The sequence below is a fragment of the Athalia rosae genome, chromosome 3 (assembly GCF_917208135.1).
Source record: "Athalia rosae chromosome 3, iyAthRosa1.1, whole genome shotgun sequence".
In the NCBI taxonomy this organism is placed as follows: domain Eukaryota; kingdom Metazoa; phylum Arthropoda; class Insecta; order Hymenoptera; family Athaliidae; genus Athalia; species Athalia rosae.
In genome coordinates this window covers 21,524,672-21,551,947 of record NC_064028.1, presented here as the reverse complement: position 1 = coordinate 21,551,947, position 27,276 = coordinate 21,524,672, and the positions used below count along the sequence as shown (strand labels likewise).

The window sequence follows — 27,276 nt, the reverse complement described above, 5'->3', positions numbered from 1 at the left end:
ACGAACAGTGAAAAAAATAAAGATTTCGTCGTATGACTTGACATTAACCGTACCCTACCATAACTGTTTTTCACATCACACCACATATTTCGACGAACCATAGCGCAATAAAAAATTTAGTGGTGGGGAAATTGAACATGGTTTATTCACCTACTAGACTGTCCATTGCCCGACACAAAATGCACAGTTAGCCGTGAAATTTCTGTTTTATCCGTGACTTTCGCTACCAGCTACCACCACCAGGATGAGTGGGGAGATCGCTGACACTTGACAGCCGTGCGTCGTCTGCTTCAATCTTTCTCCAATCTAAACATAATAATAACATCAATTTATCGTCTGCTACTTGTCACTTTATTGCCTTCGGCTTGACTGGTCGCAGCTCATTCTAATCCACACGATTACCAAATAAAATGTTGTTTTACGCTCTAATAGGAGGGTACGTTATAACTTCTGTATTTTTATTCAAGTATCCGACATTAATTCACAAGAAAAAAAAGGTGAAATTCATGTGCCATCACATCAGTCATAGGGGCGGTACGTATTACAACATTACCTGATTTTTCAAGACGATTTTATAATAATTCTCTTGTGCCTGAAATTTGATTTCTAATTAGGTCAAACTCATTTGTCATCCCAGCATCGAATAACATCGTTTTTATCATTTTCTTTGTTTCCAGGTGCCGGCGAGAGTTACGAAAATACAATGTGTGCATTTAGGAGGTATGTGTCATACAACATTTCCATTTCCTGCCTTTGTTTGCTCTGGTGATAAGTTAAAAAATATTACAGAAATATGATCATGCTTATTCAATGGAACATGAAATTATGATTATTTTACTCATAAATATGTATCATTATATCTATGAAGGTTGATTTGCTTGTCCACGTATTAATTAATCAGAACGAACGTAAGATAGTTTTTTATGTTGCGATTATTCCTCAAAGACTAGCCTTTATCTTTGAAATCAAATATTTATCGACGTCATCGATAGCTTGGAAATGCAAACAATCATTATTCAAGGTCTTAATAACCAGAATGCAGATTCTTTGAGGAAAAACTATGGCCATGTGAATTATTTTTGAATGAATAATTATTGTTACAGAGCTGTTGCAATTGGAACAGAAATGTTGGAGTTGGATTGTCACTTAACCAGAGATGGTCAAGTGGTCGTATCTCATGATCAAAATCTTTTACGTAGCACTGGTACAAACAGAAATATATCAGATTTGGACTACAAGGATTTACCATTGTTGAAACGAAACCTTCCCATTGATTTTGACCCAGGTAGTTAACTCACATCGTCGTTTTTTAAAGTTGTAATCTTTTGTTAAATCCATTTAAGAGGTAAAGTTTAACAGATATGGAGTTTGTTGGGTCGGAGAAAGAAGAAGAAAGACGATTCGCGCTCTTGAAAGAAGTATTCGACGCTTTCCCAAACCTTCCAATAAATATTGATATCAAAGTCAATGACGATCGGCTCATTGCCAAAGTGTCCGATCTTATAAAGGAGTACAATCGTGAAGATTTCACTGTCTGGGGTAACTTCAGTGATGAAATAACTAAGAAATGTTACAAAGCGGTTAGTAAAATGAAATCCAGACTATAAGACCCATTTGACAACATGAATCTCATTTCTTTTTTTTGAATATATTCCAGAATCCAAATGTAAATTTATTGTTCTCCATGCAACGTGTTACCCTACTCATATTTCTGATGTACACCGGTTTACTACCATTTGTGCCTTTGAAAGAGACTCATCTGGAAATATTTCTACCATCTATTTATTTGAGGTGAATATATTTGGAATAAGGACACTGTAGAAATAAAAAATTTTTACCACTAACAGTTTCAGGAAAACTATAATTTAATTTACTAAATTGAATATGCATCTATTTACTTCTAGGCGCAAAGGTGGTCCAAGTCCATCTTTCCTTCCATTTGAGAAATTAGTGGTTCGCTCGATCAATTTGCTACTCATGAGACCTTGTTTGTTCAATCACTTGCAGGCTCGTGGTATACATGTGAGTTATTGATGGTAACCTGATGAACTGTAATTTAAAATCGATCATATGCAAATGGTATTATTTTGTATGATCGCTATGATTGACATTTTCTTACGATCTAGTAATTTCTCATTCATAGGTATACTTTTGGGTATTGAACAAGGAGGATGAATTTAAGGAAGCCTTTGACCTGGGTGCAACGGGTGTAATGACAGATTATCCTACAAGGCTGAAATTATTTTTGCAGAATGGTACTTCTTAATGTACAACGACTTTTTCGTACGATTTATAGGCAGAGTCAACAACAGGCGTTCATTTAACGTTTAATGCTATTGACAGAGATGTTTCCTGATCTGAAATTACCTATACTGCTCAACGTACTGATATATGTATTCAAAAATTATGATTGTAAGGATTTCTGTTGGCAGTTGAATACTTTTTTTTTTTTTTTTCTATAAATTTGTAAATTACGTAATATTTAGAGGTAAAACATGTCCAGTTCAAAATTACTTCACTTGGGTTATAGAAGTGTTATTGTATGATTGGAAAAATTTTAATTATTTATTGTGTAGAATATCTTTGAATTGAAATGGATCCAAATTTTTTAATTGACCCACTCTACAGAGCTGGATAAAAATTAAGTATACATGTATTAAACGGACCATTATACCAAATGCGAAATACCTGACTTTTTTATAAAATGTATTCAGTTAAGTAAACAAATTTATAAAGTTTCTTCGGTGGCTATGCGGTCACGCCACCAGGATCCTAAAATTTCAAATCTTTTACTAAAATCTCAGAGGCGAACAGAAAATAGTTCACTGTTTCCATATATTTTATACATCGAACAGTATTGCGGAAAATTATGAAAATTGACGTAGATATTTAGAGCAAGGTCAAAATTAATTCTCTAGTCTTCTTTTACCCTTAGTAAATTTGGGTAATTAAACAGTTTACCCAGCTCCGTTATCATGCAAGTATTAGACGAAGACGTGCTGCTAGTCGGTTCAATTTTCTACTTTCAAGTTCCTGTTTTTGAAGGCATTTTCGCATTTTTCCAATAGAAATGAATTCTGCAGAAATGAGATTTTTTTTAATTTCCATTACCTCGACTGATAAATGCCGGTTGGAATATTCTGAAAGTAATTTACTACAAACTGAGACTATAAGTGGATGATTCGTCACACACCTTCACAGTATATAGCTTCGAAATATGAATAAGTATTATGCATAGTTACGATACTGCCATACTATTTTATTTTACCACACCCTCTTTTTAAACGCGAAGCTGCAACCATTCATCAAATAGTATATGTATACTAGTCCACTGCTAAGGTGGATACTCAAAATAGTGTTAATTAACACATTGTTGATAAAGTCTGTGTCGAATTTTATAACTTAAGATTAGATTATAATCACATAGTGCGAGAAATATGCTTCGTTTATGTTGCCAAAGCTATTTATCATACTAATACGTACTTTATTTCATTATTCTTGATCATCAAAATTTAAGAAGTTAAGTGCTATAAGTTTTAGTTATCCGCGTTTACCTCAAAATTATATAAGTAAACAAAGTGACACTATATAATTCAGTGTCTTGTAAATACATCCGATATTATATGAAGTCATATTGTTCGCTATTATCAGACAAGTATAGTTGAGAAAGTATTATTCAATTACAAAATTTAAATAGAACCTGTATTGTGGTGGTACAATAAGAGGATAACAAAGACTCCCTTTCCAATTAGGTGATCAATATGTATCCAGTCTCTGTCATAGATTCTATAACTGTAAGTGTTTATTATAATCATTTGTGTACTTTTGGTTTTTGGTATCTCGGATGTAACTTATACTTCCTTCTTGCACAATGATATATTAAGAACAAAATTTCCTTAAAGTGGTACATTGCCATTGTATATTACTCAAGTAACTCGAAATCATAATAAAATATACTATTATAAAGCAAGAAAAAAAATGAACAGATAAATAAAATAATTGGTTAATTAAATACAAAATGAGGGCTTCCACATGCCTTTTAACCCGTGAAAATCGTATTTCTCAATACAATCACGTAAATGAAAGCCAAAAGTACATAATTATATTGTTATAATAAGTGAAATAAATAATTTGTGGCTGTTGATTCGTTGTGGAATGATCTTTGAAATTTGGAGCAATGGACTCACGTTTTTAAAATAATCTTTCTCCTATGTCTATTCAAAAGTCAAGGAGATTAGCGTATTTTCATAATATATAAGTGTATTTATACAAAACTTAAATATGCTACCTAGTTTCACTTTGAATCCACCATGAACTTTAGCTTTTATGACATGGATTACTTCAATATTAATCGAAAAAATGTATTATTAAATAAGTATGAATCGTTGTTACTTGTAAATGCATTTCTGCATTCATCCAAATGTAAATGAGTATAATAATTGTTATATTTGAAATTAATAGATACAAGCCAAATTTATTTATTGGGTTTATTATCAATAAATAAATCCATAGAAACACATGGCCATGCAAATACTAATTATATTTTTGGTGGTAGAACACAATATCAATTGTGTAAATATACATTTTCTATTTGCCAGTTTTTTTCAATCACCACTACAGTTGGCTTGTATCGTAATTTTGAATGTTTTGTCATTGAATGTATCCTCTAATTGCTAGAAGATATTGATTCTAATTACCCTGAGATTTCGTTGTTATGGACAAAACCTTTTCGTAGTATACCAAAAAACTTATTGAACTTTAAAAACTTTGTATACTAAGGAGCAATGCAACAAGCTAATTGAGAATATTTCTTTCACTTTATCGTGATTGCTTCGACATATTACAACTGGTTGTAGGATTGCTTAAAAACAGCTTGTAATTAACTTTCTACATACCACATCAATGGAGCATAAGTTTCAATCTCCTTATATACTGTTGACAAGTAGCCTAATGAGAAATCCCTTGATTATTTGCTTGTATTTGCATTTATTTCTATAAACTCTCCAAATATCTGTATTTTCGACAAGTAAAATTGTAGGAGTTGAATAAATCATGCAAATGAATAAATTGTCTGAAAACTGAACAGTATTGGCGATTTCTTTAATCTGCAAGATATACAGATTTTGGGATCAACATACACAAAACAGAATAACCAATTATCCAGGTTCAGGAAGTCTTTCAGAGTAATTGTAAGTGTTATTAAATCGGTTTATATGTATAATCGAGGTCATATTTTTATCTGTTCAATCATGATATAATGCTTCAAAATTATCAGCACTACGTGGATACCTGATGCAATTATCAATGTCCTTTGTGACTTCATTATTCATGATACCGTTATTATCCGTTTTGATTTAAAAAGTGATATAAAAGATTGTATAAATGTATCAAATCTTCTAAGTATAATAAAGTATAGATTCTCCTAGCAGAATAATTAATCTTCTTTTACGAATTGGCGAAATATTTAATTGAGATTGTTCTCTATCGGTGCAATGTAGTTTTGTTCGAGAACAATCGACCACAAGCATATTTTAAATACTGCTTTGATTCGGTAATATGATCAATTGAATACACATTGCACAATGATATGGACAGTTTAAGTGGTTCTATTTGATGGTCTACTTGGGCATTTATGCCAAACTTGAGTCACTTGCCTGTGATCACGATATTGATGAACCGAAGGTATTCTGCAATATGCGCAACATTGACCTGATGCATGAGGGTGACTATAGTGCAGCTCAATCTTGTCGCTAGGAAATTCTGCTGTACATGTCAAACAGAGAAAGTAAGGTGCTCTGAATATCTGGTGCACCGCATCTGCAGTAGTTCGACTATCCATGATAATTCTAGACAAATCAGAAACAGATCCTAATTAGAATTTTCTACTTATATTATGAATTACAAATTAAAAAAGAACTGTGCATTGTACATTGTACTTTCCATTCTTATTTTGTAGGGAAATAATGTTTTCAGTATGTAATTACCCAAATCGCGCGCTCACCTGTGGCTAGCCGCGGGAAAATAATCCACGATGACAGATCACTTGACTGGTGCACAAATCACGGAAAACCAAGCATTGAAAAAAACCGTATGGTAATCTTACTGGTAATAGCAGTTACCGTGATAGCTGCAGTTATGTGATAATGGCTGAATAATAAACGTAACGGAAATAGAACAGATTATGGTGGCAGGAGAAAAATTCAAGAAGTGAGACCCTTGACAGACCAACCTTCTACTTCGAATTCGCGATCCGAAATGAATGTTCGTTATTCGGCTGACAGCTAGATTTTCGATTCGTCAATACAGTCGATTGACTAGAGTGCCTATGTTCACTCACATGACGCTACCAAGCAATGAATTCATCAAGACACTACAGTGCTGGATTCAAGCTATAATTAATTGGTATTTGAAACATTTATTGCTTACAAACATGGAATAATGATCGTATACAAAATGTAGCATCTATAAATAAAATGATCTTTACATTACTTTAGTTGTAGAAGAAGATACATTTTATATAAGCATAATTTGAAAGGGTATACATTAAGCGACTTTTTTATATAGGTTTTATTTTGAAGTGAAGTCCAATGAGAGAGAATACAAGACACTTGAGGTCCTGTACGAGGTAGTAGAAGCATCGTAGACCCTCAGGATCTCTGGATTGATTGACGTCCAGAAGTGAACCAGTTTTGGATGTTGTGAATGAAATGTGCTCGTCCCCAATAACAATTTCTAGCTCTTGTCGACCGACTCTATCAGGTTGTGGCCACAAAGAATCATCTTCTTGCATTATTTCAGAGTCTTGAATTATCCTCTTAAGTTCCTCCATGACGCAATTATGAACGTATGCTTCCTTACGAATCATCGTGTCATTTTTGTAATTGGAATTGTTTGCGTACCTCAATTTGCCATCCGGCCTGAATTCAAACTCGAGAAATTCATGACCAAATTTACCCTTGTGGCCCACATAGTAGCGTATATAAAAATCCGTCGACATTCTCTCACAGCTTCAGGAGTTTCTTCAACTATATTAGATCTATAAGATACTTTCTTTACAACAAATATTAAGATCTGAACACCAACAGACGCTGCCTATTACTTTTTTAATACCGGAGCAATGATCAATCGCAGAATGTAGGAATACTACCAGAGCAGACCTGAAAGCAACAAATGGTCTACCTCTACCGTTATCTGCATAAACCACCAATAGTTAGATGGTGGATTGAACAGTACTGGCTGGTAAAAATGTCTACCCGTTGTATCCGAGTGAATCAAAAGCTTCGCACCTGTCAACTTAGCACTTTGATAAATAAGTGAATCAAGTGGGTTTATTAATTATTAATAGAAAAGAATTTCATCAATTATGTCTATGGAAACAGTACCCAAAGATTTACGTGGACTAAGAGCATGTTTGGTGTGTTCTTTGATCAAGGTACTGTAATTGCTATGGTTTGACATAACCGTACACCTAAATAATATTACTAGAAGTCTGTGTTTCGCAGCTATTTTTGATCTCCGAGAAAATATGGGATACGATTTAACCATCCACGAGAGATCATGTTTTATTACATGACCACCTTATTATTTTCTAGACGTTCGATCAGTTTGAATTTGATGGTTGCGATAACTGTGACGAGTTCCTGCGAATGAAAAATAATAAGGACAATGTGTTCGATTGCACAAGTTCTAATTTTGATGGGTAAGAACATAAGGATATCAACTGACCTCTGCATATTATTTTCATCAGTGACATAAAAAAGTCATAATTCACTTAAATTTTTAGGATGATAGCAGTAATGAGCCCAGAGGATAGTTGGGTATGCAAATGGCAGAGGATAAGTAAGTGAAAATACTATACTGCAAAATTCAATATTTAGATATTCATTTTTGGAAACAATAATTTATTCCTTGTTACTAAATTCTCTATTTGAAACAGGATTTACCAGATAATCTTTACTAGTAGTCATCAAAACTAGTATACGTAATGTGAAAGTCATCATTCTATTAGAGAATATATTCATATGTTTAACTAAGCAATATAATTAATAATTGTTAGACTACATGGAATGATATTATATCAATCATGAGTGGTCCTATGAGTGTTTCAGGTATTACGTGATTTCTTTTCATTCATATTTTAAAGAGACTCTTAATTCTTAATCAACAATCCTTAAATTCTATAGTGAATACAAACTGTGATTATGTAATTGATTCTATGAACATTAAATGGTATTATTAATGAAATACTATCATTGTTAATGTTATCGAGTTACTAAAATAACTTCAAGTTCACTTGGTAATAATTAATAATTTACCATTGCTGAAGCAAAGACGCATTAATAATAAGAGATTCAAATTTTCTATTTCAGATCGTTTTTGCAAAGGCGTATACGCAATTTCTGTGTCCGGACGATTGCCTAGCAACGTTATTAGAGAAATGAAGAGTCGAGGAATCGTGTACAGGCCACGTGATACGAGCCAACGATAGTGATCTGCACAACCCTATTGTACGTGATAAATACTGAGAAGAGTAAATAAACAATAAAATATTTGTACATGTTAATAATCAGACATGACTATTACTGAGTGATGTAGTCGATAGTAAAGGCGGTGGGTAGGATAAAACTGGCAGGTGATTGTTCACACAATTTAACCATAAGTTTGCACAAGTCACGTGATAACTATTCTCATTACAAACAATCCTACCACTCGTCACTACTGTCAAACATAGCGAACAGGTAATATTCTCACCTTGGTGTAAAGGCCAAACTGGCAATTCTGTCACGATCTGAAAGTAATTACAAAATGTAACATCATGATAAATTGTGAGCGCATTGCTAGCTAAATGAATTACCGGAATATTAGAATAAAAAGGTTCCATCTCTGCCCAAGTTCTGTCAATATCCATTAGGAGATCATCAAATCCCATGATATTAATATCTAACTCTTTGTGGGAAAAATTGACTCGTCTGCAAACTGCTGCTACTTCAGCTAAATCTGAAATATTTGATTGAATATTTAATCAATGGGTAGATGCCATTTTTTCACAAAAGCATGATCAATTCTAACAAGGGATAATTTTTTAATTTTTAAGCTTACTGCATAAAAAATTATATCCTTGCGCTGTGGATAGAACTTCCTGTAAAACTTCTTCCGAGGCTATACTGGTAAATATATTAGCTGCAACTTGCAACAGCAGTACACAACTTTCCATGTACTGTTTCCATTCCCAATAAATCAGCTGTAAAAATGTTAAATATGCAATAATGAATATTCTAAGATGAATTAAACATGATGGTCTGACAAAAAATAAACACATCTCCAATATACAAATTCAGATATCCAAACCTGGTGCATGTTTTCTATTTGGTGATCTTCATCCTGACTATTTGTCAAAAAACACTTCAGATCTAGACTTGGAACGGAACCAGATCTCGGTATACAGTTGAGCGATCCACTACCCAGTTCTATACTATTCACTGAAATGTTATCTTCCTTCTGAATAACTGTATCTGCAACAATACTTGTTATCAGTAAACGTCTTTAGATATAATTGCTGTTGCTTGGACATATGTGATAAATTAATAAACCTGGATCATTATTAATATCAGATTTTTCAATCGAAAAACTTGGGTCAGTGACACTTTCCACCCTGAGATTGCTGAACGAATCAGATATCTGCTGATCCAATGTGTTCTCAGTTGCACAGTCATTGTTTGAGTCCTTAAAGTCAAAGGATGAGAAAAAATCTACTGATTCTTGAGCAGGCAGAGTTTGAGAAGGTGGTTCAGGCTGTTGAGCAGACACGAAGTCGCCAAAATCATCCATTGCAGTTTCGATAGCAAGGTCTGTTTCTAATTTTGGTGTCTGTGGTTGTTCAATCAATACTCGTAGTGCACTGTATTTGTCCTCAACTGGCTGAGTGCTCATCAGGTCTAATCGACTGGCTTCTGGTTCCTTTTTTGGGAGTATTTTATCTCGTGACTCTTGTAACTTTAGAACTGTATTATCTACAGCAGGAATATTATCCATAAAATGTATAGGATCCCTGCTGTTAACATTATTATCTTTCAGGACCTCACTACTGCGAATCGCAGTATCTTTAAGTATGACCACCTTGGATTGTGTTTTCAGAGAACATTTAGGAAAAAGTTCCATCGTTATTTGTTCAATAGCTATTTGGTCTTTGTTATGAGTGGTCGAACTCGAGTTGCTATTAGAATTTCGAAACTGACTACCCGAGGCATGTTTGCAGGCATTGGTTTTCTTCGGTTTGTCGCTGGATTTTTTCACTCCAAGATTATGATTTGCAAGTCGGCTTCCTATAGCTGATCCCTGTTTTGTATCCAACATGGGAAGGCTGGGAATAGCATTAACAGGAGCAGCACTTTGAAAATCTGAGAACTCATCATTTGCATCAAAAGATGAATTTGCCAATTGAGTCTTGGGTTCAAATTTTACTGGTTGGATAATTTGTTTTCCTTCGATTAGTGATAAATTTAAACTTGGTATTGGTGGTGATGGCATTAAATGTAAAATATCCAAACTGTTGAAGGTATAGGAAGCTTGCGCGATAGCTACCAGAGCTAAAACGACGTATAATTCTTGTTCAGTCAATTGGCCAGCAAACTTGTGATTGGCGAGACTCCAAATATATCCAAGGACTTCAGTTGGTAATTGACTAGTCAGTAGAAGTGGAAAAACCTTATTGGTATCAACTAGTACCTCACTCACCGTACTAGACGATGCGTAGATAGCAGATCTATTTTCTTTCACTCCTTCCCAAATTTGTCTGTATACCCCTGGTAAAGAATTTGAGGTTGTCCACAACCAACTTGGCAGTTGAGACAATTTTTTATCCATATTGTGATTGTTTCGATTCATTTTATAATTTTCAACAGTAATGAAAATTTAACTTTTCCAACTGCATAATTTAACTCATACTATTCTCGAAAACCTTCATTTTTAAACAGCTCAACAGATGTATTTTAAAAAACACATCTTTGGTATATGAAACATATGTGTTACATATATATCACACGGGGAAAATCTAATGATTTCAAATTTCACAGTCCTCTACATTTCAATTCGAAAGATATATTCTCCGACATGTTACCTTTTTCGTTTTAATAATTTTTAAATACCAGCATTTTTTAGGCACGAGCTTTTTTATGATCTGTCTGTCAAATCGCGTTCAGTCATGGATTATAATTTTACGCTATGAGAACGATACCAGTGTTTGAGTTTACAAATTAAGGGTTCGTAAACTGATGCAATAGCTCTGAATTCGTTTCCAAAAACCATATTTGAAACTTCTTTCTATCAATTTACAGTGCCTATGGCTGTGAGGAATCGTAGCTTGCAGTGTTTTTAAAATTGAAACGGTCGCTTGATAATTGATGCAAAACAATATTAGAAAACGTCTGTATTCATCAGCAAAAGTTGAAGAATTCACCGCTTTTATTTCCGTCTTGTAAAACGGTGAATCGCCAGTATTTCAATTTTCACTATGAAACCAGAAGGTACCACCAAAGTTTCTACCGCCAAAACTGGAGCTTCTGAGGTTAGTTACAAGATCACATTTTTGGTAACTGCAGTAGACCCTGGTTTAACTAGAGGAAAAATTTCTTTAAGTAAATGTAAAACGCTTTGTATCATCTTTATTCACTAGATAATTTTAACCCATCGTTCAGTCACACCAAAGCACAGAGTCGATAGAATACTCATTTACTTTCTGTTCCCTGTAAATAGGATACAAAGGTAAGGAAATCCTTACATGTTTTGCAGCCAGCTGCAAGGGACAAAGAGAACTTGGTCGGTGCCGGCAGAACCCTGAGGTCTACAGCATCTGCTAAAGAGCTTCTTAAAAAGTGAGTAATTATTCACAATTAACAGTCATGATATACATATATTAACTGTGCCAAAATATAATTCAGCTGTTCATTGCTTGCTCCGATCTGCTCTTGAACATATCAATCATGTTATCTTGCACAAGTATTTCACTAATAGCTTTATATTCTCAAAGTAAACATAGTATATTTATCTGGGCTTATGTGAATTATTATTTATAGTGAGATGTCTGAAAAAACAGCAAAAATTGAAACTGGAAAACGCAAAAAAGTTAACCACAAAGGCATACAAACTACTGAGGAAAAAATAATAATATCACAGGAAGATCTTACCTCAGAAGGTAATTTTTTGACTAGCATATCATTATTATTATTATCATCGGTAACCTTGATCTCCTGAGTATGAAGTAAGACCTATAAAATTTTAGATTTCATTACATGAATATTTCGTTGTATTTTCAGCTGGGCCCAGTGAAAATTATTGGGAAGTTCTAGCCGAGCGCCGACGTATTGCACTTGAGGATGCATTGGAAGAAAATAGCGTATTGACGGAACGAGTTGCCAAACTAGAAGAAGAAAATCGTGTGTGTAAAGAGATGTTAGATGAAACCAGAGCCCTCGTTGAAGTCTTACAGGTAGAAAACATCTCCTAAAATCAAAAATATTTGTTATTATCATGAGTTATATCCAGATATTGATGGATATTTTGAATCGTCGGTGTACTAAATATATATTTTTTTTCTAGGACATGATTGGCGAAGATGGCAATGGTATCAACAATTCGTTAGACGATAGTGCACTGTGAATTACTCGTTGCGTAAGATATTTGACTGTTCAATTACCACATAAGATCCAATTTCCAACACAAGTTTTATATCGTAACTGGAAAAGATTAAAACTCTGCTATTCATTTGAGGATATGAATGAATATCTGGTGTTTCAGTTATTCATCAGTAGTACAAACACAATATTTTTTTTTACCACAAACTTGTATAACGCGTTGTGAAACCAACACAGATAATATTATTTTTTCTCTTCATTTTTATAATACGTACGAAACATGCACCGCATCACGTAGCCTCATATTATTAAACCTTGCGCTACTGCGCATGGAAACATTCCAGTTCGTAGAGAATTTAAGTTAGTGGACTTTTTCTCTTGGTAGAAAAATGTATACTAGAATTCCCATCTGAAATTGACATAGATATAAGAATTCTTAAGCTTTTTTTGGAGTTTTCACCGCTGACATGTGACGCTGAAATCATTCAATAGGCATTGTTGATTCTGAGTCGTCCAACGAGATCGATTATGTGAAGTATAATGTTGATTTGAACAAGATTTAGCTTACGTACTACCAGCGGCAGCCGATTTTCCATCAATTCGATACATAAGATAAGTTTGTTCAAATTACGCCTTTGAAATCTGCAAAAATTGTGTTTCAAGAAAGAGTAGAATTGAGACTGCCTACTAGATACCATTAAAGATAGACTAACGTAAGCTATATATTTTTGTAACATTTATAAAATGGATTGCTGTATCAATATTTCATGGCTATGATAATTAATCAACTGCTGATTGCTAAAAGTGATAAAAAAAAATACCTAATCCAACGACATAGTAACCCGAACTGTTCGCTTTTTGGTGGAACATATTATACGTATCTATAAACATGTAATGGTCATTCTTAAGGTATAAAATTGAAATATATAGAATTTAACATTTTGTAATTCTTAAATAATTGGTATCGTGTTTGACATTCTTTCTAAGTTACAGATTGACTTATTAAAAATTAAAAATGCTGTGCCCACGAGCAGTATATTTTCTGACTAATTGCAACGTTTAATCGTGTTATAAATATTTCCTATACAATTTTTTCCTGAGAATTTCACTGTCAACTTTGATCAATCATTGATAGCCAAGATAGGAGTCCTCTCTATTTAATAAAGACGTAATTTATTTTGTTAACGATCATGATTGTAAAAATATTTTCATATAATTTTGAATTTAATACTCTGCCTTATCGAGAATCCTTTTACTACTTCAACTGTAGAGAAATGTCTATTTTCTAATATAGCTTCTCCATCATTAGAATTTTGATATGTACAAGATTATGTTCATTGAATAAATCTGAATAATACATTAGTATTGCTGATCAGCTACATCTACGACTATCACAAATATACCCCCATCTAATTTTTGCGATCAATCTACCTGTTATTCGAATGTCTATTCGAATTATGAGAAGAGAAAAGCATAATGACTTTTGTAAACGTACAAATTTATATTATAATATCTTGACAGTACAGAGTTAGATGCCCGGAATATAAAAATTATAAAGTTCATTTTAAATCAGCATAGAGACCTGCAGTTAATAATACTATTGCACGTTATTAATCACAAAAATAGTATATAAATAAAATATGCGTTTATAAAGATAAGTAACAAAAATTTTATAACAAAACAACGATAGTTAGAAGAATTATCAATCCTCATCTTTGAAGCGACGATAGATAGACTGAACGTAAGTAAAAACACATTTCCAGTCCGGTTTTTGCATTATCACCATATCTTCAACATCCAACAGTGGAGCAATCCCTGCTACTTCGCTGAAAATTCATGAATTCATCCGTGAGCTTCGGTTGTAGAGCAACAAGACCTCAACGAATGGATTTAAAATATTTCATCTTACTCTGCTTTGGTAAAAGCCAATTCGAAATTCTTCCTACGTTCCTCTTTGCGGAGACTATGGTAATCAAAAGCGTCAGGTCTGAAATGATGAAGCAGTGCACAGAACGCGAGTCCATTATTCCAGCTTGTAGAGAAGTTATCAAGTTGAACGTTCTACAAGAATATAACCCAATCATGAATTGAAAAATTGCTCCATGCGCCACATAAACATCCGAATTTCATTGTACTCAATAATTTCACCTCATATTCCTTGGTCTTTGCTCGACACCATGCCAAAAGTCTTTCCTTTATGAGGACGGCATTATTTTGTACCACGGGGTCAGTGAACTTAAATTGAAAGTCCTTCCCAGGTGATTTAGGTGTGCTGAATTAAGAGGCGAAAATTATCAATAATCCGGATATGCTATAGGGGAATTGTCAACAATTTTTTCCCATTTGACTTGAGTTATTTTTCCATCTTTACCTTGGCGTACGAGGAGCACTATTCTGCCGATCAAGTTGACGAAACTTAGCAAATGGCGACATGGGCTTCTTAGGTGCTGAAAAAGTACTCAATATTCATTATCCAAATTATTTCAAAGACTAATAATCACAGGTCTTTTATTCCACTAAAAACATGCAGTAATCCGAATTTCAAAATTTATCCATGGTAAAATGATTCTTTGATTATTTTTTTGACGTTCTCACACTATCCAAAATATTAATCAACTAGAATTTAAAATTATTCAGTACGATTCTTTGAAGTATTGGAAGATGTGAGGCGATATATCTCGTTAAATTATAATCTCTTATGAAATTTATGATGATTAAGATCAATGTATCTTGAGCACTGTCAAGTAGGTCGAATTTTTTTTATATCTTTTCGAATTTGAGTTCTGAGAATAATTTTCTGTAAATTTGATTCGATGGATTTGGAAGAGGAAGGATGAATGTTTATGCGATCATTTAGCTTCGTTTCTAAAAATAAGTAAAATTCGACGTACAAAATATTGTCATGGTTTTCCGTAAGTCTAATTTTCCGTAAATACTTTTGTTTTTTTGGTGTACATAATTTATCATAGTTCACAGTTCTTTGGTAATCACATTTTCAAAATCAAGTTATTTGGTAACAAATCAAAAATACTCCAAATATATCACACTGATTTTTACTTAAAATTACTTATTCTTAAGGTACAACAAACCACAAAGGACTGCGTGTAGTAGGTTTTGAATTTTTAGAATTATCTGTGAAGAAATTTTCAAATTTGCACACATCAGTGGCCGGTACTGTCCAAGTACAAGTATGACCCATATAGGTATGTCTGTACTGATTGCAAATGCCTGATGTGTGCTGTGTAGTGCGTGTTTCGAAGATGGGCTGGCAAAAAGCAAACTAACAATAAGAATGTATTTTGGTAACCCTCTCGTAAAAAGTCCAATAATTTAAATTGAGTTGATTAAAAATACATTCATTTTAATGCACTGAACGTCCATTTATGATTTTACTATCTACTTCTCGTCGCACAATGAGTCGTCTGTCATCAAATCAACGAACATGTAATTTCTTTTTCTCAATTTTTAACTGATTTTTACGTATAATAATTGATTTACTCTGATGTACCCATCTAATGATCGTATGACCGAGTAATTTTAATTTTGCAATAAATTGGTTTCAAATCTGTTGAGAGCAAGTCGGTGATCGTAAAAGGATATTTTTTGAAGAATAGATGTAGTGAGAGCTTTGGAAAATTGAGATAAATTTATAAAGTACCACTACGCTCATACATTTAAACTTGATTAATGCGGAACTAATTGAATTTCAAAACTCTGTTAAATAATTGGACTATAAAACAACAGTTAATTAAAAAATCTGGCAAGGCAATTATAATAAGAGTATTGTGAATGTGAATATTGATTGTAAAACAAAATCACACAAATATGTTAATGGTATCTATTCTATTATTTATTTATTTATTTTTTTTGTTTAATTTAAAAATGCTAACATCACTTCTTTGTTTTTCATAGTAAAAATTTAATAATACTATTAAAAAAAAACTCACTGCTTATTAGGGCTGCCTCAAATATAACAACGTCCATCTATCCCAGGGCTTCGGAAACACACATCAGACACGACATACAAAACTGCGTTTGGCTATCACAGCTTCTAAATTCTTGCAGACTCAGTTTTAGTTCTTGTAAACGTACTATTATTAAAACAAATTATGCTTATTAAAGACTATTTATCCATTAATAACGATTATCGGACTTTGTTGCTTCCTTGAACAAGCTATCGAATGCTTTTTCTACGTCGGTACTTTCGTCGAGTAATTTTTCATCGTACAAGTGTGGCATCGTTTGACTACGAGCGAGACCACTTTGATATTTCTTTGTTGAAAAATGTCGTTTGCTCTTCGACTCTCGTTTACTATTACTAGATTCAGTAGCAGATATATTGGTTGGACTGTGAAAGTATCTCTGAATTTTTTCTTCCATTTTTTTCATATTATCAGAAGACGAAGACGCCTCGTACTGTTTCGACAATTTTAACGAGGCTGGAGACTTCGGTTTCGGCGGTTTCAAAAGCGGATTTGGCGAAGCTTCTGGTAATTGCAAATTACCCCTGCTCAGTGCCAGTTGATGCCAAGATTCAGACTTCGAAAGGACTATCGATCGAGATTGTCTGTTGGCACAGGACATCAAATATTCGTCGCTAGAGTCGCAAATATTTGTAGAGCTTCCTATTATCTGTGGGCTATTTTCTTCGCTATTTTTTTGGACCACTTTCGAGGGACTGACTACGTTGATTTTAGGGGGCGGAAAATCTCTTGGTTTGTCAAACTTCGGTATGCTCAACGGTCTGAATCGTTGTCTCGTCACAGCTGGTGGTGGATTATGACTTTTTTCTTCAAATATGTTGATTTTCTCCAGTGTATTATTGCTCTCGATGACCGGCTCCTCGACTTGTTTTTGAGGAGTATTTATTTTGTTGAATGGAAAGTTCGACGGCTGACTCGTCGGCGATCTGTCTTCGTGTTTAAATTTATCAAAGTACGAAAATCTCCGCTCCGCTTCGGTCGGTGATTTTTCTTCCCACTTGAATTTCTCAAGCGATCGTCTCCTGGGGACCTTGTTCGAGTTCTCGTCGTCTTGTAACTTTTGAATTATTTGCTGTTGGAGCAAATTGTGCCTTTGTATCTCCTCAAAAGCATCCGCAGACTCATCTTTTATTTCATTTATTGCCTCGCTTTTTACGGACGACGGCTTATCCTCGTAGTTGTTGCACTTGGCAATAATCGGTTGTGGTTCCTCGGGGGCGGTGGGATACGCGGAAACGTTCAAGTTGTACAATTTTGGATTTGGAAATACTATCTCGCTGATGTCAGCCTCCGAACTTTCCGGAGTAGTGGCAACGGTAGCGATAGCACATTGATATCTCGTCACAATCCCATCGGAACTGATATCCTGATTTTGAATATTCTCATCCTCGAGAATTCCTGTGTCGTACAAATTAACACCCAGTGACCTTTTATCCGGTTCTTCCACATACGTTCGTATTCCCTTATTACAGTTATTCTCATCTGTCGAAGACTCTACGGGTTCACCGGTACGAATAGAATTGTAAGAAACAGTCTGATTTGGCAGAGTTTTGTTGTACGGATTTCCACTATGACTTCGCAATCGTTCATTTAGCGACAAATCAGGATTATTGTAATAATTACTCTCATTAAAACTCCTCGATTGGTCATTTATCGGTTCCGGCAACTTTTTACTCTGGTAACTTTCGTAGGGAACATAATTTGAGCCTCGATAATCCACAGTCGGACGATTACTGGATGGAAAATTAGCTTCGTTTTGATTCTGCCGCTGAGTTTTCACTTCGTCGGAATTTATTCTACCCTCAAAATGATCAATCGAAGCTTCGGATGGTGCAGCAAAACTTTGAACGCTGATGTTATTTGCGTAGATTGAAGAGTGTTTCACATCCTTCAGGGGGTTCGGTTGATGGTGAGCGTCCGCCCGATGATGCTGATTCGCGGTATCATTTGTCGTTTGGTGAACAGGATATCTTTCACCGGGGGGCTCGCTCGGTCTCGGAAAACTTTCCGTCGTGTAATTTGAGTCCGGCTGAATCTGGATATTGAACAAATTAATCCCATCGTTTGTTTGATGAGAAGAATACTGCGGGATGGAATTCTTGTCGTAGGATGTGGCGTAATTTTTAACCGTATTAATCAACGGCAGCTTGTTATCTTGCATCGTATTAGCTTGGTGAGAAACATTATTCACACGAACAGGACCATCGTTGATTATCGGATAGGTTTGTATGGGTTTATATTCAGCGTTAGACTTTGGCTTATTGGAATAATCTTGGGAGGAACTTTTCGTCGATTTTTGAGCATTGACATTTTGAGAATAATTCTGCAACGGCACAGAGTTTTTATCCGGTGGCCCATAATTTTTTGGAGGGACGCTGTTCGTTGAATATTTGTCGATGGGTAGTGAGGCAGGTTTTATACCATATTGAGTAGTGAGAGGTTGGTGGGAGGTCCTGGTTTCTTTATCATCTTTAAGCTGCAGAGCGTCGTTTAAATAACGATTAACTCTCGGTTTGTTTTCATAATTATTCTGATTGGCGATTTTCTGCAACATGAACGAATGGGAGGTCGTGCGTACCGGTACGTCGATATTTTTTTGTTGATTACCGTAACCGCTGTACAATTTCTCGGGATAATAGTTTGCGGTTTGATATTGATTGTCGGTTTTCATATGGTTCGCATTGCTCGTATATCCTGGGTAGGGATACTGCGTTTTGGTTTTCGGTTGGATGTGTTGACTCTCGTCGTTAACGGTGGCATTTACTATCAGTTTGGAAGATATGACGTTCCGATTTTCGGGCAAGTATGCAGACCTTATGGTATTATCCTGTTTAGAGTCAATTTTATTCGAATCCTTTTGCCTGTAAGCAGCGTTGTAGTTCCAATGTCCGTGTTGATTTATTTTACCAGGTTTCTGCTCGACGACGTTTCCATAATTGGTTGAGTCGCTTATTTTATTAAACTTATTCTTATTTTGAGCGACTATCGACGATACTCCCGTACTCTGATCCTGATTGAAGATCTTAACTTTGTCCTGAAGCGAGTTTCCTCCTTTGGGCAGGTATCCCGATTTGAATATCGAAGTATTTTCATTCTTATTGCAGGATTTTTCTATCCTTTGAAACGGGGATGTTGGAGCGTGTGTGAAACCTCCTGGTTTTTGTTTAGGCGACGGTGGAACTGCGTACGATAATCTCAATGACCCGACAACCACCCCATCCGATTCACCGGCACTGTCGGAATTCCCGCTTTGAGATCTTCTCGATGAATCCGGGTTCATTTTTCTTTCAGATTCAAATTCGGAGGACTGTATATGCGACGACTGTTTGTCGAAGGTCGTTTTTATGTTCGAAAAACGGCTGTTCCAATTTTTGTCGATGTTCGCCGGCTGTCGATAATTGAAAGATTTGAAAGGTAGATTACTGTTACTCGCTGCTGTGTCGTTGTTCTTGTTTATGAGAGCGAGAAATTTTCTGTCGTTATCAGTTTTCGGTTTAAATGCTGGTATAATATTTGTATTGGACGATAAATTCTTGTCTCCTATATCAATAGGACGTCTCAAAGATATGGATTGATTTTGTCCAAAATTTTCAGCCTGTAATTTAAGGTAATTCGGTATGTCTATAGTGTTGGCTCTTTTGATTTTTGATTTTTTTGCTACGAATTTGTTATACTTGGACGCAATCGGTTGCTGATAAAAGGACGGAACTGATTGATTATTATACTCCTCCACCTCACCACCACTCGCGAAATTCTCATCATCTTTATACGGTATTTCGACACGGTTCAAACTCCCAGAATTATTATCATCGATCGGCGTGTGAAAATAGGAATTATCTTTGTAAAACTCTTTATTTTTGTTGTAATAAGTTTGTTGTTGATTGATGGCATCCTTTACATGTTTGTCTCGTACCTGCTCGAACGATTTTAATTCCGTCGCAACCGGTGGGGGTAGCGGTGGTTGAATAACCGGTTGAATCGCAGGAGGTGCGACAAAAGCGTTACTTTCATTCAATTTTTCTTTAGTTTTGACCACCGGAACCTTGAGTTCGATTGGTTTTGTCGTTGCCTGAACCGTAGAATCGGCGATTCCAACACCGCAGCTTAAATTTTGTTCATCCAAAAGTCTTCTAGCGTGAGCTATTTCCTCGGCCGACACTCCGATCGTGTGCCTGTTGGCACGGCGTCGTTTTTGGGTAGCATTTTGTTGTGAGATTTTTGTTTTCTCTCCATTTTCTTCGGGTAATGCCTCGCTAGATGTTAATTCCTCGGGTATTTTTAATTTCGACAAAAGTTTAGATATAAGCCTTAGCAGATACAATTTATTCGTGGAATCTAAAGTTGAATTATACTTCGTAAGGGTGTTGACGTTTACACGTTTCAACGTATCTTGTAAACGTGACAAGGCCGTTTGTATATCCGAAAGTAAAAGATCTTCCAGAAATTTTAAATCTAACTGTTTCGGACTGTTTTGTTGATTATTATTTTCTATCGAACTGCACAGACCCGATGCCCACATCCTCAGATCCTCTTCCGAATCTATTCCAGAATCTTCGACCGGCAAATGATCCTCGCTGCTCTGACTCGAACAGGATAATTCAAGCGCAGAACGAAGTCGCTCTACTAATACAGGCAACAAATTGCACTCACCGGGTTTACTACTTTGTTCGGACGCGACCGTTGTCTTAACTGCAGCAGAACTTGGAGTTTCAGCATCGCTCGATTTCTTATCCGCTTCTTTCTTATTATTCGCTTTAGCAGATTCAATTTCTACAACATTCGAGTCATACCGAGATTGCATAAATTGTTGATGATATTACAAGAGAAAAATCTAAATGGAATAATCGATTCGAACCTGGTTCAGTTGGTTTCGTTTCTTCTTTCCTTTCCGGAGATTTCAGCTCTTCCTTTTCCCCGTTATCATCCTCGTTTTCATTCTCTGGTTTTTCAGGATGATCATCTGTATCTGCCGAAACTTCCTCGGAATCGGGTACTGAAGGCGTAACTGTAATGTATTTCGTATTTTCTCAGTTGTTCCAAAAAAATGGAAAAAAAAAAAAAAAGATTCTCAATCAATTTCGGTTTTATTATATTATCCATAACATGTTAATTGAAAAGTTTCTTTTTTTTTGTTTCGGTTTGTTTTTTTCTCATCAAATGATATATCATACCTTCAGTTTCCGACATCTTACCTCGCTGATAGGGACGCCTGACAACAAAAAAAGAGAACAAAAATATAACAATTGTCATTATTGAACAAAATCACGTCCAAGTTCAAGAAAAATTATCTCCCTAGATTGTTTTCGACACGTGTCAGTTGCTCTTACTGTTTGAAAACGTCTTTGTACATATTTATGCTCGTTTGACACGTTCGACAAGTTTTGTCGTCTATATCATTTACTCTTTTTGTTATAAAATTTGCACCCACGTGTACACCGGAGTATAATTTAACATTTTATAGTTTCTTTCGATAGCGAACATTTAACAGGTCAGTCGATGATAAAATACGTAGTACAACACGCTTTGAAAGATCGTCTGACCGGTGGCGTTGCATTAAGGCAATGAAATCGATGTTATACCGTAACGTGACTTGTAATCTCCATATGGTGCGCCTCTAATCGAGGAATGCTTCGTTGACGTTCTTGCAGATGATAAAAAAAAAAAGAGATACAAGAAAAAAATCATGTGGAAGAAAGAAAAGTAAGAAAGAAGAAATAATTAAGATTGCATATATTCCTGTATGTATATGAAGTTCAGGAATTGTACAATCGAACCTGCGCTCAAAGTAATTATAATTCATTATCAGTAATTGCAGAACTCATGTGTCCTCCCTCCCCATTAATTTTGCTTTTTATTATTCATTTGGGATTTAGATTATTTAGAATGTGCAGTATGATGTAAATTTCTATTGAAATATGCGACGTTACGTTGGCTACTGGGCATAAGCTATTTTACACGAAAATAGCTTTGACCTGTTTTGAGTAAATAGAAAATTCTTGTTCATTCCTCCATCTAATAACCCAGATGCTCATGCTGATGAGTACGATAAAGAGTCTGGCGAAAGTTCTACCTATGCGTTGCAGAAGATAACAAAAAAAAACATCCATACCACATCATTATCACATCCTATCTTCTTCCAGGGTCTTATCGGCGAAAGCTTTGTCATTTCGAAAGGTAGATCGATTCAGTTAACGATTTTTCACCTCAAGATAGACAAGAAATTGAAGGTTTAACCCTTCAGATTTTTTCGTTACATAGACCTGCGTTAAAATAACTATCTGCAGACATTGCATATAGAGATTTTTGAAAAAGCATCGTTAATTGAAATTCTCTTCGAAAGATATTCCTAATAATTAATGTACCTTTAAAATAAAATGAAACGTCCTTTTTTTAAGCTAATTGAAACCGTTAGCACTGCACAAAATGGATGTTCATCCATTCACGGTTAACGCGACAGGTGGCTGATGAATAAATCCTGATATTACGATATATTGTGTATATTTTTTTGAAATATAAACAAAAAAGAACAATAAACCGAGCGAAGTATGAAATACCCATAGAAATTTGTTCGTTTGTTTGGTTTTTCGGTTTTTCTAAAGACTCGCAAACCGATTCTAAGTCACTTAAGAATCTTGAATGAAAATTTCGCTCGATGATGTGTATATCTCGATATGCCAGATGGGTACATACGTATCAATGAAGTTACGATCGGAAAATTATTTAGTTATCGGATTAAATCTCAAAAACGAAAATTATCATAACGAAAAAGGTGTGAAGCAGATGCTCCTGCTTTACAAATGCCTTGATCGGCTTGCACCCGGCACGAGGCACCAAATCTATAAATAATTTCACACAATATCTATATGTACCATACGTGTACTCACTACCAAACGTGCGACGGTATTTTCCATCAATTTTTACCTAATATTTGAAATATCCGATCGATTTTAAAAAATCAAACTCCGCTCGTCAACGTGATCCACTACGGTTTTGATTATTCGAATTATTTTTCTCAAACTTACTTTCCTGCGTGAAAAATTTTCTCGTGCAAAACGTTTGCTTGGCGAAACTACAGAAAAACCTCACATAAAAAAAGGGTGTAAAACGTTTTAGCGAAATTTTCAGGTCTCATTACTCACCGCAGCGAGTAATTCTTGATTCGAATCAATATTTTAACACCGTCATTCCACACCTCGGATGCCAACGACGAAGTTCAAGCCGATTACGGACGTCGTTTCCAAATAAAGAGAAAAAAAATCATCGCGCGGTCCTGTGCACACTGCAGAGAAAAACCTCAAAAATCGACACCGAGGGGGATGAATTTATGGAAAACACGATGTAAATTGTTCAATTTATCGCACACTGTACAAAATGTGTTTAACGGAAGAAAATAAATACATTTAATTGAAAATCTCCGAGTGAAATGAGCCTTCGATCGCAGTGTCGTTTAAACTCTCTTTGTCACCGAGTTTGAAATTCGTTAAACTTGCAGTTCCTGCTTCTCCTGTACACTAGTGCAAAGTTGGAAAACCCCTCGCCGGGTTTCCGACAAAGAGATAAACCCACAAGTATAACGTCTGCTTATAGCCAGCTGGTGATCGCCGTGTAAATTTAGCTCGTACTAACCAGACTCTAAGACAAACGGCCGCACACGACTAAGCCAGCGTTAGCTTCCTTGGCCGCCAGTTCCTTTGCCAATAACGAACCAACACTGTCCGAAGAATTCGCAAAATTCAGGTCATCTTTTAAAATTTTCGACAAATTTCTTCGCGTCGTATCTTACGTACGCTAAGAACCGATGAGATTTCAGGTACCTGCTTTCGAAAACTTCATAATCTTGGGAAACAAAAATTTGACAAATTCTTTCAGTCCTCAAATTCCGTAAACCTGAGCGGAAAATTTCACGCGAACATATTGAATGACACATTGGAATTTTTCTGGGGTACCGATGCACATTCAACGTTAACTTGGGTTCGATAAAATTCAAAAAACGAAAAGCCGAAAAAAAATTGCAACATATGGAAATAAAAAAAAAACTTTGGATGACGTATATTATTTATAAATCCGTGGACAAGTTTTCTAACGAAAATTGGCAACCCGACGGTAAGAAAATTCGTTCTCCGGACATATTAGGCGGCATGGCCGCGGCCTTCCGTCTGGCGGGGAGAAAAAACAAATACATGAAAATCCACGGAGGAGTTATCTACGTGTGCGATATGAAATTTTCTTCGCTGGTATAATCAAGACCAAGCTATAACTAACTACTTGTAAAGGTTTTGCCTTACGTATGCCATGTACGGTTACTCTGTAGCAATCGTCGACGATCTATAAGTAATGTCTCCACTTTCGCCCGCGGATCTGAACGATTTTTTACTTTTTTTTCTTCAACCGATCTCGAAGACGACTCTCAACATGGTTTGATCGTATCCAACAGCCCTAGCGAATATATACTATCTATACACCCGTAGTATATGTATATGCAGACGAGTAGATACATCAAATTACCGTAAATAGATCGCTAGCTTTTTAGAAGTTACGTTGTCTCTATATAGTTGGGGAAACCACGCTTTGAGTACGAAAAATGGTGCGATTTTTGTCTCCCTAAATTGTTGAAATAAAAAGAAAAATATTCATACGTCGAGACGTGTGACTTACGTAAAGAGATGAACGCGACGAGCGTATCGCGAGGTTGAATTTTAGCAGCGTAGTTTTTCAGTTCTTTTTGAAATTTTCCAAATTTATCGTTAAAAAAAAAAAATGGCCAATTTCAATGATCGGAATATCATCAATTGGGAAAGGTATATACGTGAAGTGTTGGCGTTCTTCGTTAACTCTGCGGCTGAATCACTGCGATTATTGTGAATCTTATTTAGGGAATGGGTTTTATTTAAGATAATCACGATGGTGGTGTGTGCGCGGTGATTTTTTTGCACGCGCCAAAGCACTTTGTAATAATTAAAAGAGGCGCACTGGGGCGTGGAATTACAGATAGAAGAAACGTGTGGAACTGAATAAGCGCGGAAGAGGATCGCGCGCGTGTCGAATATACCGAGAGACCATCATCAAGAACTACTCCCCGACTCCAAATGTGGCGGTCATCGGCGATAGCAACGTATTTTACAAAAGCACACGTTTAAACTTAAACAAAAAATAACTGAAAAAATAAAACAAACCAATACACCGCTTTGTCTCATGCTCGAAAATATATCAAACGTCCTTCCGACCAGTTATCGTACCATTTTACACCGCACTGTACGTGTACACGTATTGGTTTTTTATCGGATTTTTAGTATCGTACACTATTTCATATTTACCTCAACGACGATTTCTTTTCTTTTCTTTTCTTTTTTTCTGGGCAAACAAACTTTTTCGCTACTTTTTTTCTCTCTTCTTCTATTACCTAATTCTTCCGCGCGAAAGAAGAATTTACAATTTTAGTTACGTGTACGTCGATTGGGGAGAAAAGAATTCAAAATAAAATAAGATATGACAGTCGGTGGCTGGTGAACGGTAGAAATGATTTAAGAATAGTAACCTACCTTGGAGGGTTGGTAGGCAGTGGTGAGGTAGGTGGTGGTGGTATGGTGGTGTGATGATGACGGAGATGACGATGGTGATGGTGATGGTGGTGGTTTTTGGGCCGATGAGTTAAAGGCGACTGCGCGCCAGGTTGATTTTCGGAGTCTCTAAGTTCTGCTGATGCTGCTGCTGCTACTGCTACTGCTACTGCTGCTGCTGAAGTATGGCATCACGCTGCCGGATTTAGATCTCTCAAAATAGCAGGAGTTATTGCTGTTACCTCAAAGCCCACCACCATGTACACCTTAATTTTCCCCTGAATCGGGAAAATCGCAAACTTCGCTATCGGCGACCCCCTAAACGGCAGAAGAAATCAATCGCCCAAAAAAAAGACAATCGAAAGCACGGCCACGTTTTCGTTATTCTTCCTACCGTGGTGAATGAAATTTCAAAATTTTCATCTTTAGCGAAAATTTGAATATCACCTTCGATCGGCAATTCTTCGATATCGTTGCAACATTCTTCTTTTTCTTCTCGTTTTATCTTTCGGCCTGTTAATTCCGCTGAATTCTTAGCGGATTACGAAGGTTCCTACATCACAACAGACGCCGAAATATATTCATTGTAATTCTCGTGACTCACGTTTAATTTAAAATTATTTCGCAATTCAATCTTCAAATAACACAACGTCGACTTTTTTTTGTTCTTCTCCTTTGTTCTGTACAATAATAAAGGCTTAGATATAATATATCTACGTATATACTATATTAGACGAATCTACTTGCCGAGAGAAAATCGGTGGTAAAAGATAAACCAAAAAAGCTTTACCTGAATGTGATTTTTCCCAGCATAAGTTTTCCACCTGCACCGATTCGAAGAATGGAAAAATTCGTGGCTGTAACAAACGTGGAATAAAAATGGGGTGAGAATTTGAAGCGGAAAAAGAGAAATAAAAATTCGACATCGGGTCATGATTCGAAAATCTGCAATGCATCATCGGTTCCGGGTCATGTGATCGAGGCTTGCGGGAGAAGTGATCGACCGGATTGAGTTTCCTCGTTGTTGTTCATTTCGTTTTTCTTCCTTTCGTTTTTCCTCATTGAAAATCGGACCGATTGTGGAAAATCAGAATCGTGCGAACGTAC

At 35.6% G+C, this 27,276-nt stretch overlaps 6 protein-coding genes across 13 annotated transcripts; 3 read left to right on the top strand and 3 right to left on the bottom strand.

Moving 5' to 3' along the window:
• Positions 1 to 299: 299 nt before the first annotated feature.
• On the top strand, positions 300 to 5,425 carry LOC105689737 (lysophospholipase D GDPD1-like). Its single transcript, XM_012406991.3, has 7 exons — positions 300 to 534; positions 678 to 720; positions 1,104 to 1,285; positions 1,360 to 1,580; positions 1,658 to 1,791; positions 1,905 to 2,022; positions 2,144 to 5,425. The coding sequence occupies exons 1-7, from the start codon at positions 411 to 413 to the stop codon at positions 2,264 to 2,266; spliced, it is 945 nt and encodes a 314-aa protein (XP_012262414.1). The 5' UTR covers positions 300 to 410; the 3' UTR covers positions 2,267 to 5,425.
• Positions 5,426 to 6,395: 970 nt separating this feature from the next.
• LOC105689571 (protein mago nashi homolog) lies at positions 6,396 to 7,146 on the bottom strand. The gene has a single exon (XM_012406689.3). The coding sequence runs from the start codon at positions 6,995 to 6,997 to the stop codon at positions 6,557 to 6,559; it is 441 nt and encodes a 146-aa protein (XP_012262112.1). The 5' UTR covers positions 6,998 to 7,146; the 3' UTR covers positions 6,396 to 6,556.
• An 80-nt stretch (positions 7,147 to 7,226) lies between these two features.
• Positions 7,227 to 8,563, top strand: LOC105689574 (transcription elongation factor SPT4). The gene is made up of 4 exons (XM_012406703.3): positions 7,227 to 7,432; positions 7,593 to 7,699; positions 7,784 to 7,839; positions 8,370 to 8,563. Exons 1-4 carry the CDS (start codon positions 7,364 to 7,366, stop codon positions 8,486 to 8,488), a joined length of 351 nt encoding a protein of 116 aa, XP_012262126.1. The 5' UTR covers positions 7,227 to 7,363; the 3' UTR covers positions 8,489 to 8,563.
• On the bottom strand, positions 7,881 to 10,887 carry LOC105689509 (synergin gamma-like). Of its 3 annotated transcripts, XM_012406575.3 has the most exons (5): positions 9,591 to 10,887; positions 9,349 to 9,512; positions 9,100 to 9,241; positions 8,855 to 8,997; positions 7,881 to 8,788 (listed from the first exon to the last, which is right to left on the bottom strand). In XM_012406575.3, exons 1-5 carry the CDS (start codon positions 10,882 to 10,884, stop codon positions 8,567 to 8,569), a joined length of 1,965 nt encoding a protein of 654 aa, XP_012261998.2. In that variant the 5' UTR covers positions 10,885 to 10,887; the 3' UTR covers positions 7,881 to 8,566. The 3 variants fall into 3 exon arrangements, with proteins under 3 accessions (XP_012261998.2, XP_048508507.1, XP_048508508.1); XM_048652550.1 differs by having other exon boundaries at positions 7,881 to 8,997; XM_048652551.1 differs by having other exon boundaries at positions 7,881 to 8,997; positions 9,349 to 9,506.
• Positions 10,888 to 11,116: 229 nt separating this feature from the next.
• LOC105689565 (geminin) lies at positions 11,117 to 13,991 on the top strand. 2 transcript variants are annotated; one of them, XM_012406674.3, is made up of 6 exons: positions 11,117 to 11,258; positions 11,334 to 11,563; positions 11,788 to 11,870; positions 12,072 to 12,190; positions 12,312 to 12,484; positions 12,595 to 13,991. In XM_012406674.3, the coding sequence occupies exons 2-6, from the start codon at positions 11,510 to 11,512 to the stop codon at positions 12,652 to 12,654; spliced, it is 489 nt and encodes a 162-aa protein (XP_012262097.1). In that variant the 5' UTR covers positions 11,117 to 11,258; positions 11,334 to 11,509; the 3' UTR covers positions 12,655 to 13,991. The 2 variants fall into 2 exon arrangements, with proteins under 2 accessions (XP_012262097.1, XP_012262087.1); XM_012406664.3 differs by having other exon boundaries at positions 11,752 to 11,870.
• Positions 13,992 to 14,106: 115 nt separating this feature from the next.
• LOC105689525 (smoothelin-like protein 1) lies at positions 14,107 to 26,359 on the bottom strand. Of its 5 annotated transcripts, none has more exons than XM_012406641.3 (8): positions 26,152 to 26,359; positions 21,784 to 21,821; positions 21,468 to 21,617; positions 21,263 to 21,382; positions 15,001 to 15,076; positions 14,778 to 14,901; positions 14,539 to 14,690; positions 14,107 to 14,455 (listed from the first exon to the last, which is right to left on the bottom strand). In XM_012406641.3, exons 2-8 carry the CDS (start codon positions 21,797 to 21,799, stop codon positions 14,332 to 14,334), a joined length of 762 nt encoding a protein of 253 aa, XP_012262064.2. In that variant the 5' UTR covers positions 21,800 to 21,821; positions 26,152 to 26,359; the 3' UTR covers positions 14,107 to 14,331. The 5 variants fall into 5 exon arrangements, with proteins under 5 accessions (XP_012262064.2, XP_012262048.2, XP_012262056.2 ...); XM_012406625.3 differs by lacking the exon at positions 26,152 to 26,359 and adding an exon at positions 25,927 to 26,122; XM_012406633.3 differs by lacking the exon at positions 26,152 to 26,359 and adding an exon at positions 25,268 to 25,603.
• Positions 26,360 to 27,276: the final 917 nt, after the last annotated feature.

Coding starts and splice junctions, on each gene's coding strand:
- LOC105689737 (XM_012406991.3), top strand. CDS start 411: ATGTTGTTTTACGCTCTAATAGGAGGGTACGTTATAACTTCTGTATTT. Junction 1,286..1,359: donor TCCCATTGATTTTGACCCAG/GTAGTTAACTCA, acceptor AAAGTTTAACAG/ATATGGAGTTTGTTGGGTCG. Junction 2,023..2,143: donor TGCAGGCTCGTGGTATACAT/GTGAGTTATTGA, acceptor TCTCATTCATAG/GTATACTTTTGGGTATTGAA.
- LOC105689571 (XM_012406689.3), bottom strand. CDS start 6,997: ATGTCGACGGATTTTTATATACGCTACTATGTGGGCCACAAGGGTAAA.
- LOC105689574 (XM_012406703.3), top strand. CDS start 7,364: ATGTCTATGGAAACAGTACCCAAAGATTTACGTGGACTAAGAGCATGT. Junction 7,433..7,592: donor TGGTGTGTTCTTTGATCAAG/GTACTGTAATTG, acceptor ATTATTTTCTAG/ACGTTCGATCAGTTTGAATT. Junction 7,700..7,783: donor ACAAGTTCTAATTTTGATGG/GTAAGAACATAA, acceptor TTAAATTTTTAG/GATGATAGCAGTAATGAGCC.
- LOC105689509 (XM_048652550.1), bottom strand. CDS start 10,884: ATGAATCGAAACAATCACAATATGGATAAAAAATTGTCTCAACTGCCA. Junction 9,513..9,590: donor TGATATTAATAATGATCCAG/GTTTATTAATTT, acceptor GTATTGTTGCAG/ATACAGTTATTCAGAAGGAA. Junction 8,998..9,099: donor AGGATATAATTTTTTATGCA/GTAAGCTTAAAA, acceptor CAAATATTTCAG/ATTTAGCTGAAGTAGCAGCA.
- LOC105689565 (XM_012406664.3), top strand. CDS start 11,510: ATGAAACCAGAAGGTACCACCAAAGTTTCTACCGCCAAAACTGGAGCT. Junction 11,871..12,071: donor GCTAAAGAGCTTCTTAAAAA/GTGAGTAATTAT, acceptor TATTATTTATAG/TGAGATGTCTGAAAAAACAG. Junction 12,485..12,594: donor CCCTCGTTGAAGTCTTACAG/GTAGAAAACATC, acceptor TTTTTTTTCTAG/GACATGATTGGCGAAGATGG.
- LOC105689525 (XM_048652555.1), bottom strand. Junction 15,077..21,262: donor CGAACAAAGTAGTAAACCCG/GTGAGTGCAATT, acceptor GTACTTTTTCAG/CACCTAAGAAGCCCATGTCG. Junction 14,902..15,000: donor AGTGCTCCTCGTACGCCAAG/GTAAAGATGGAA, acceptor CTCTTAATTCAG/CACACCTAAATCACCTGGGA.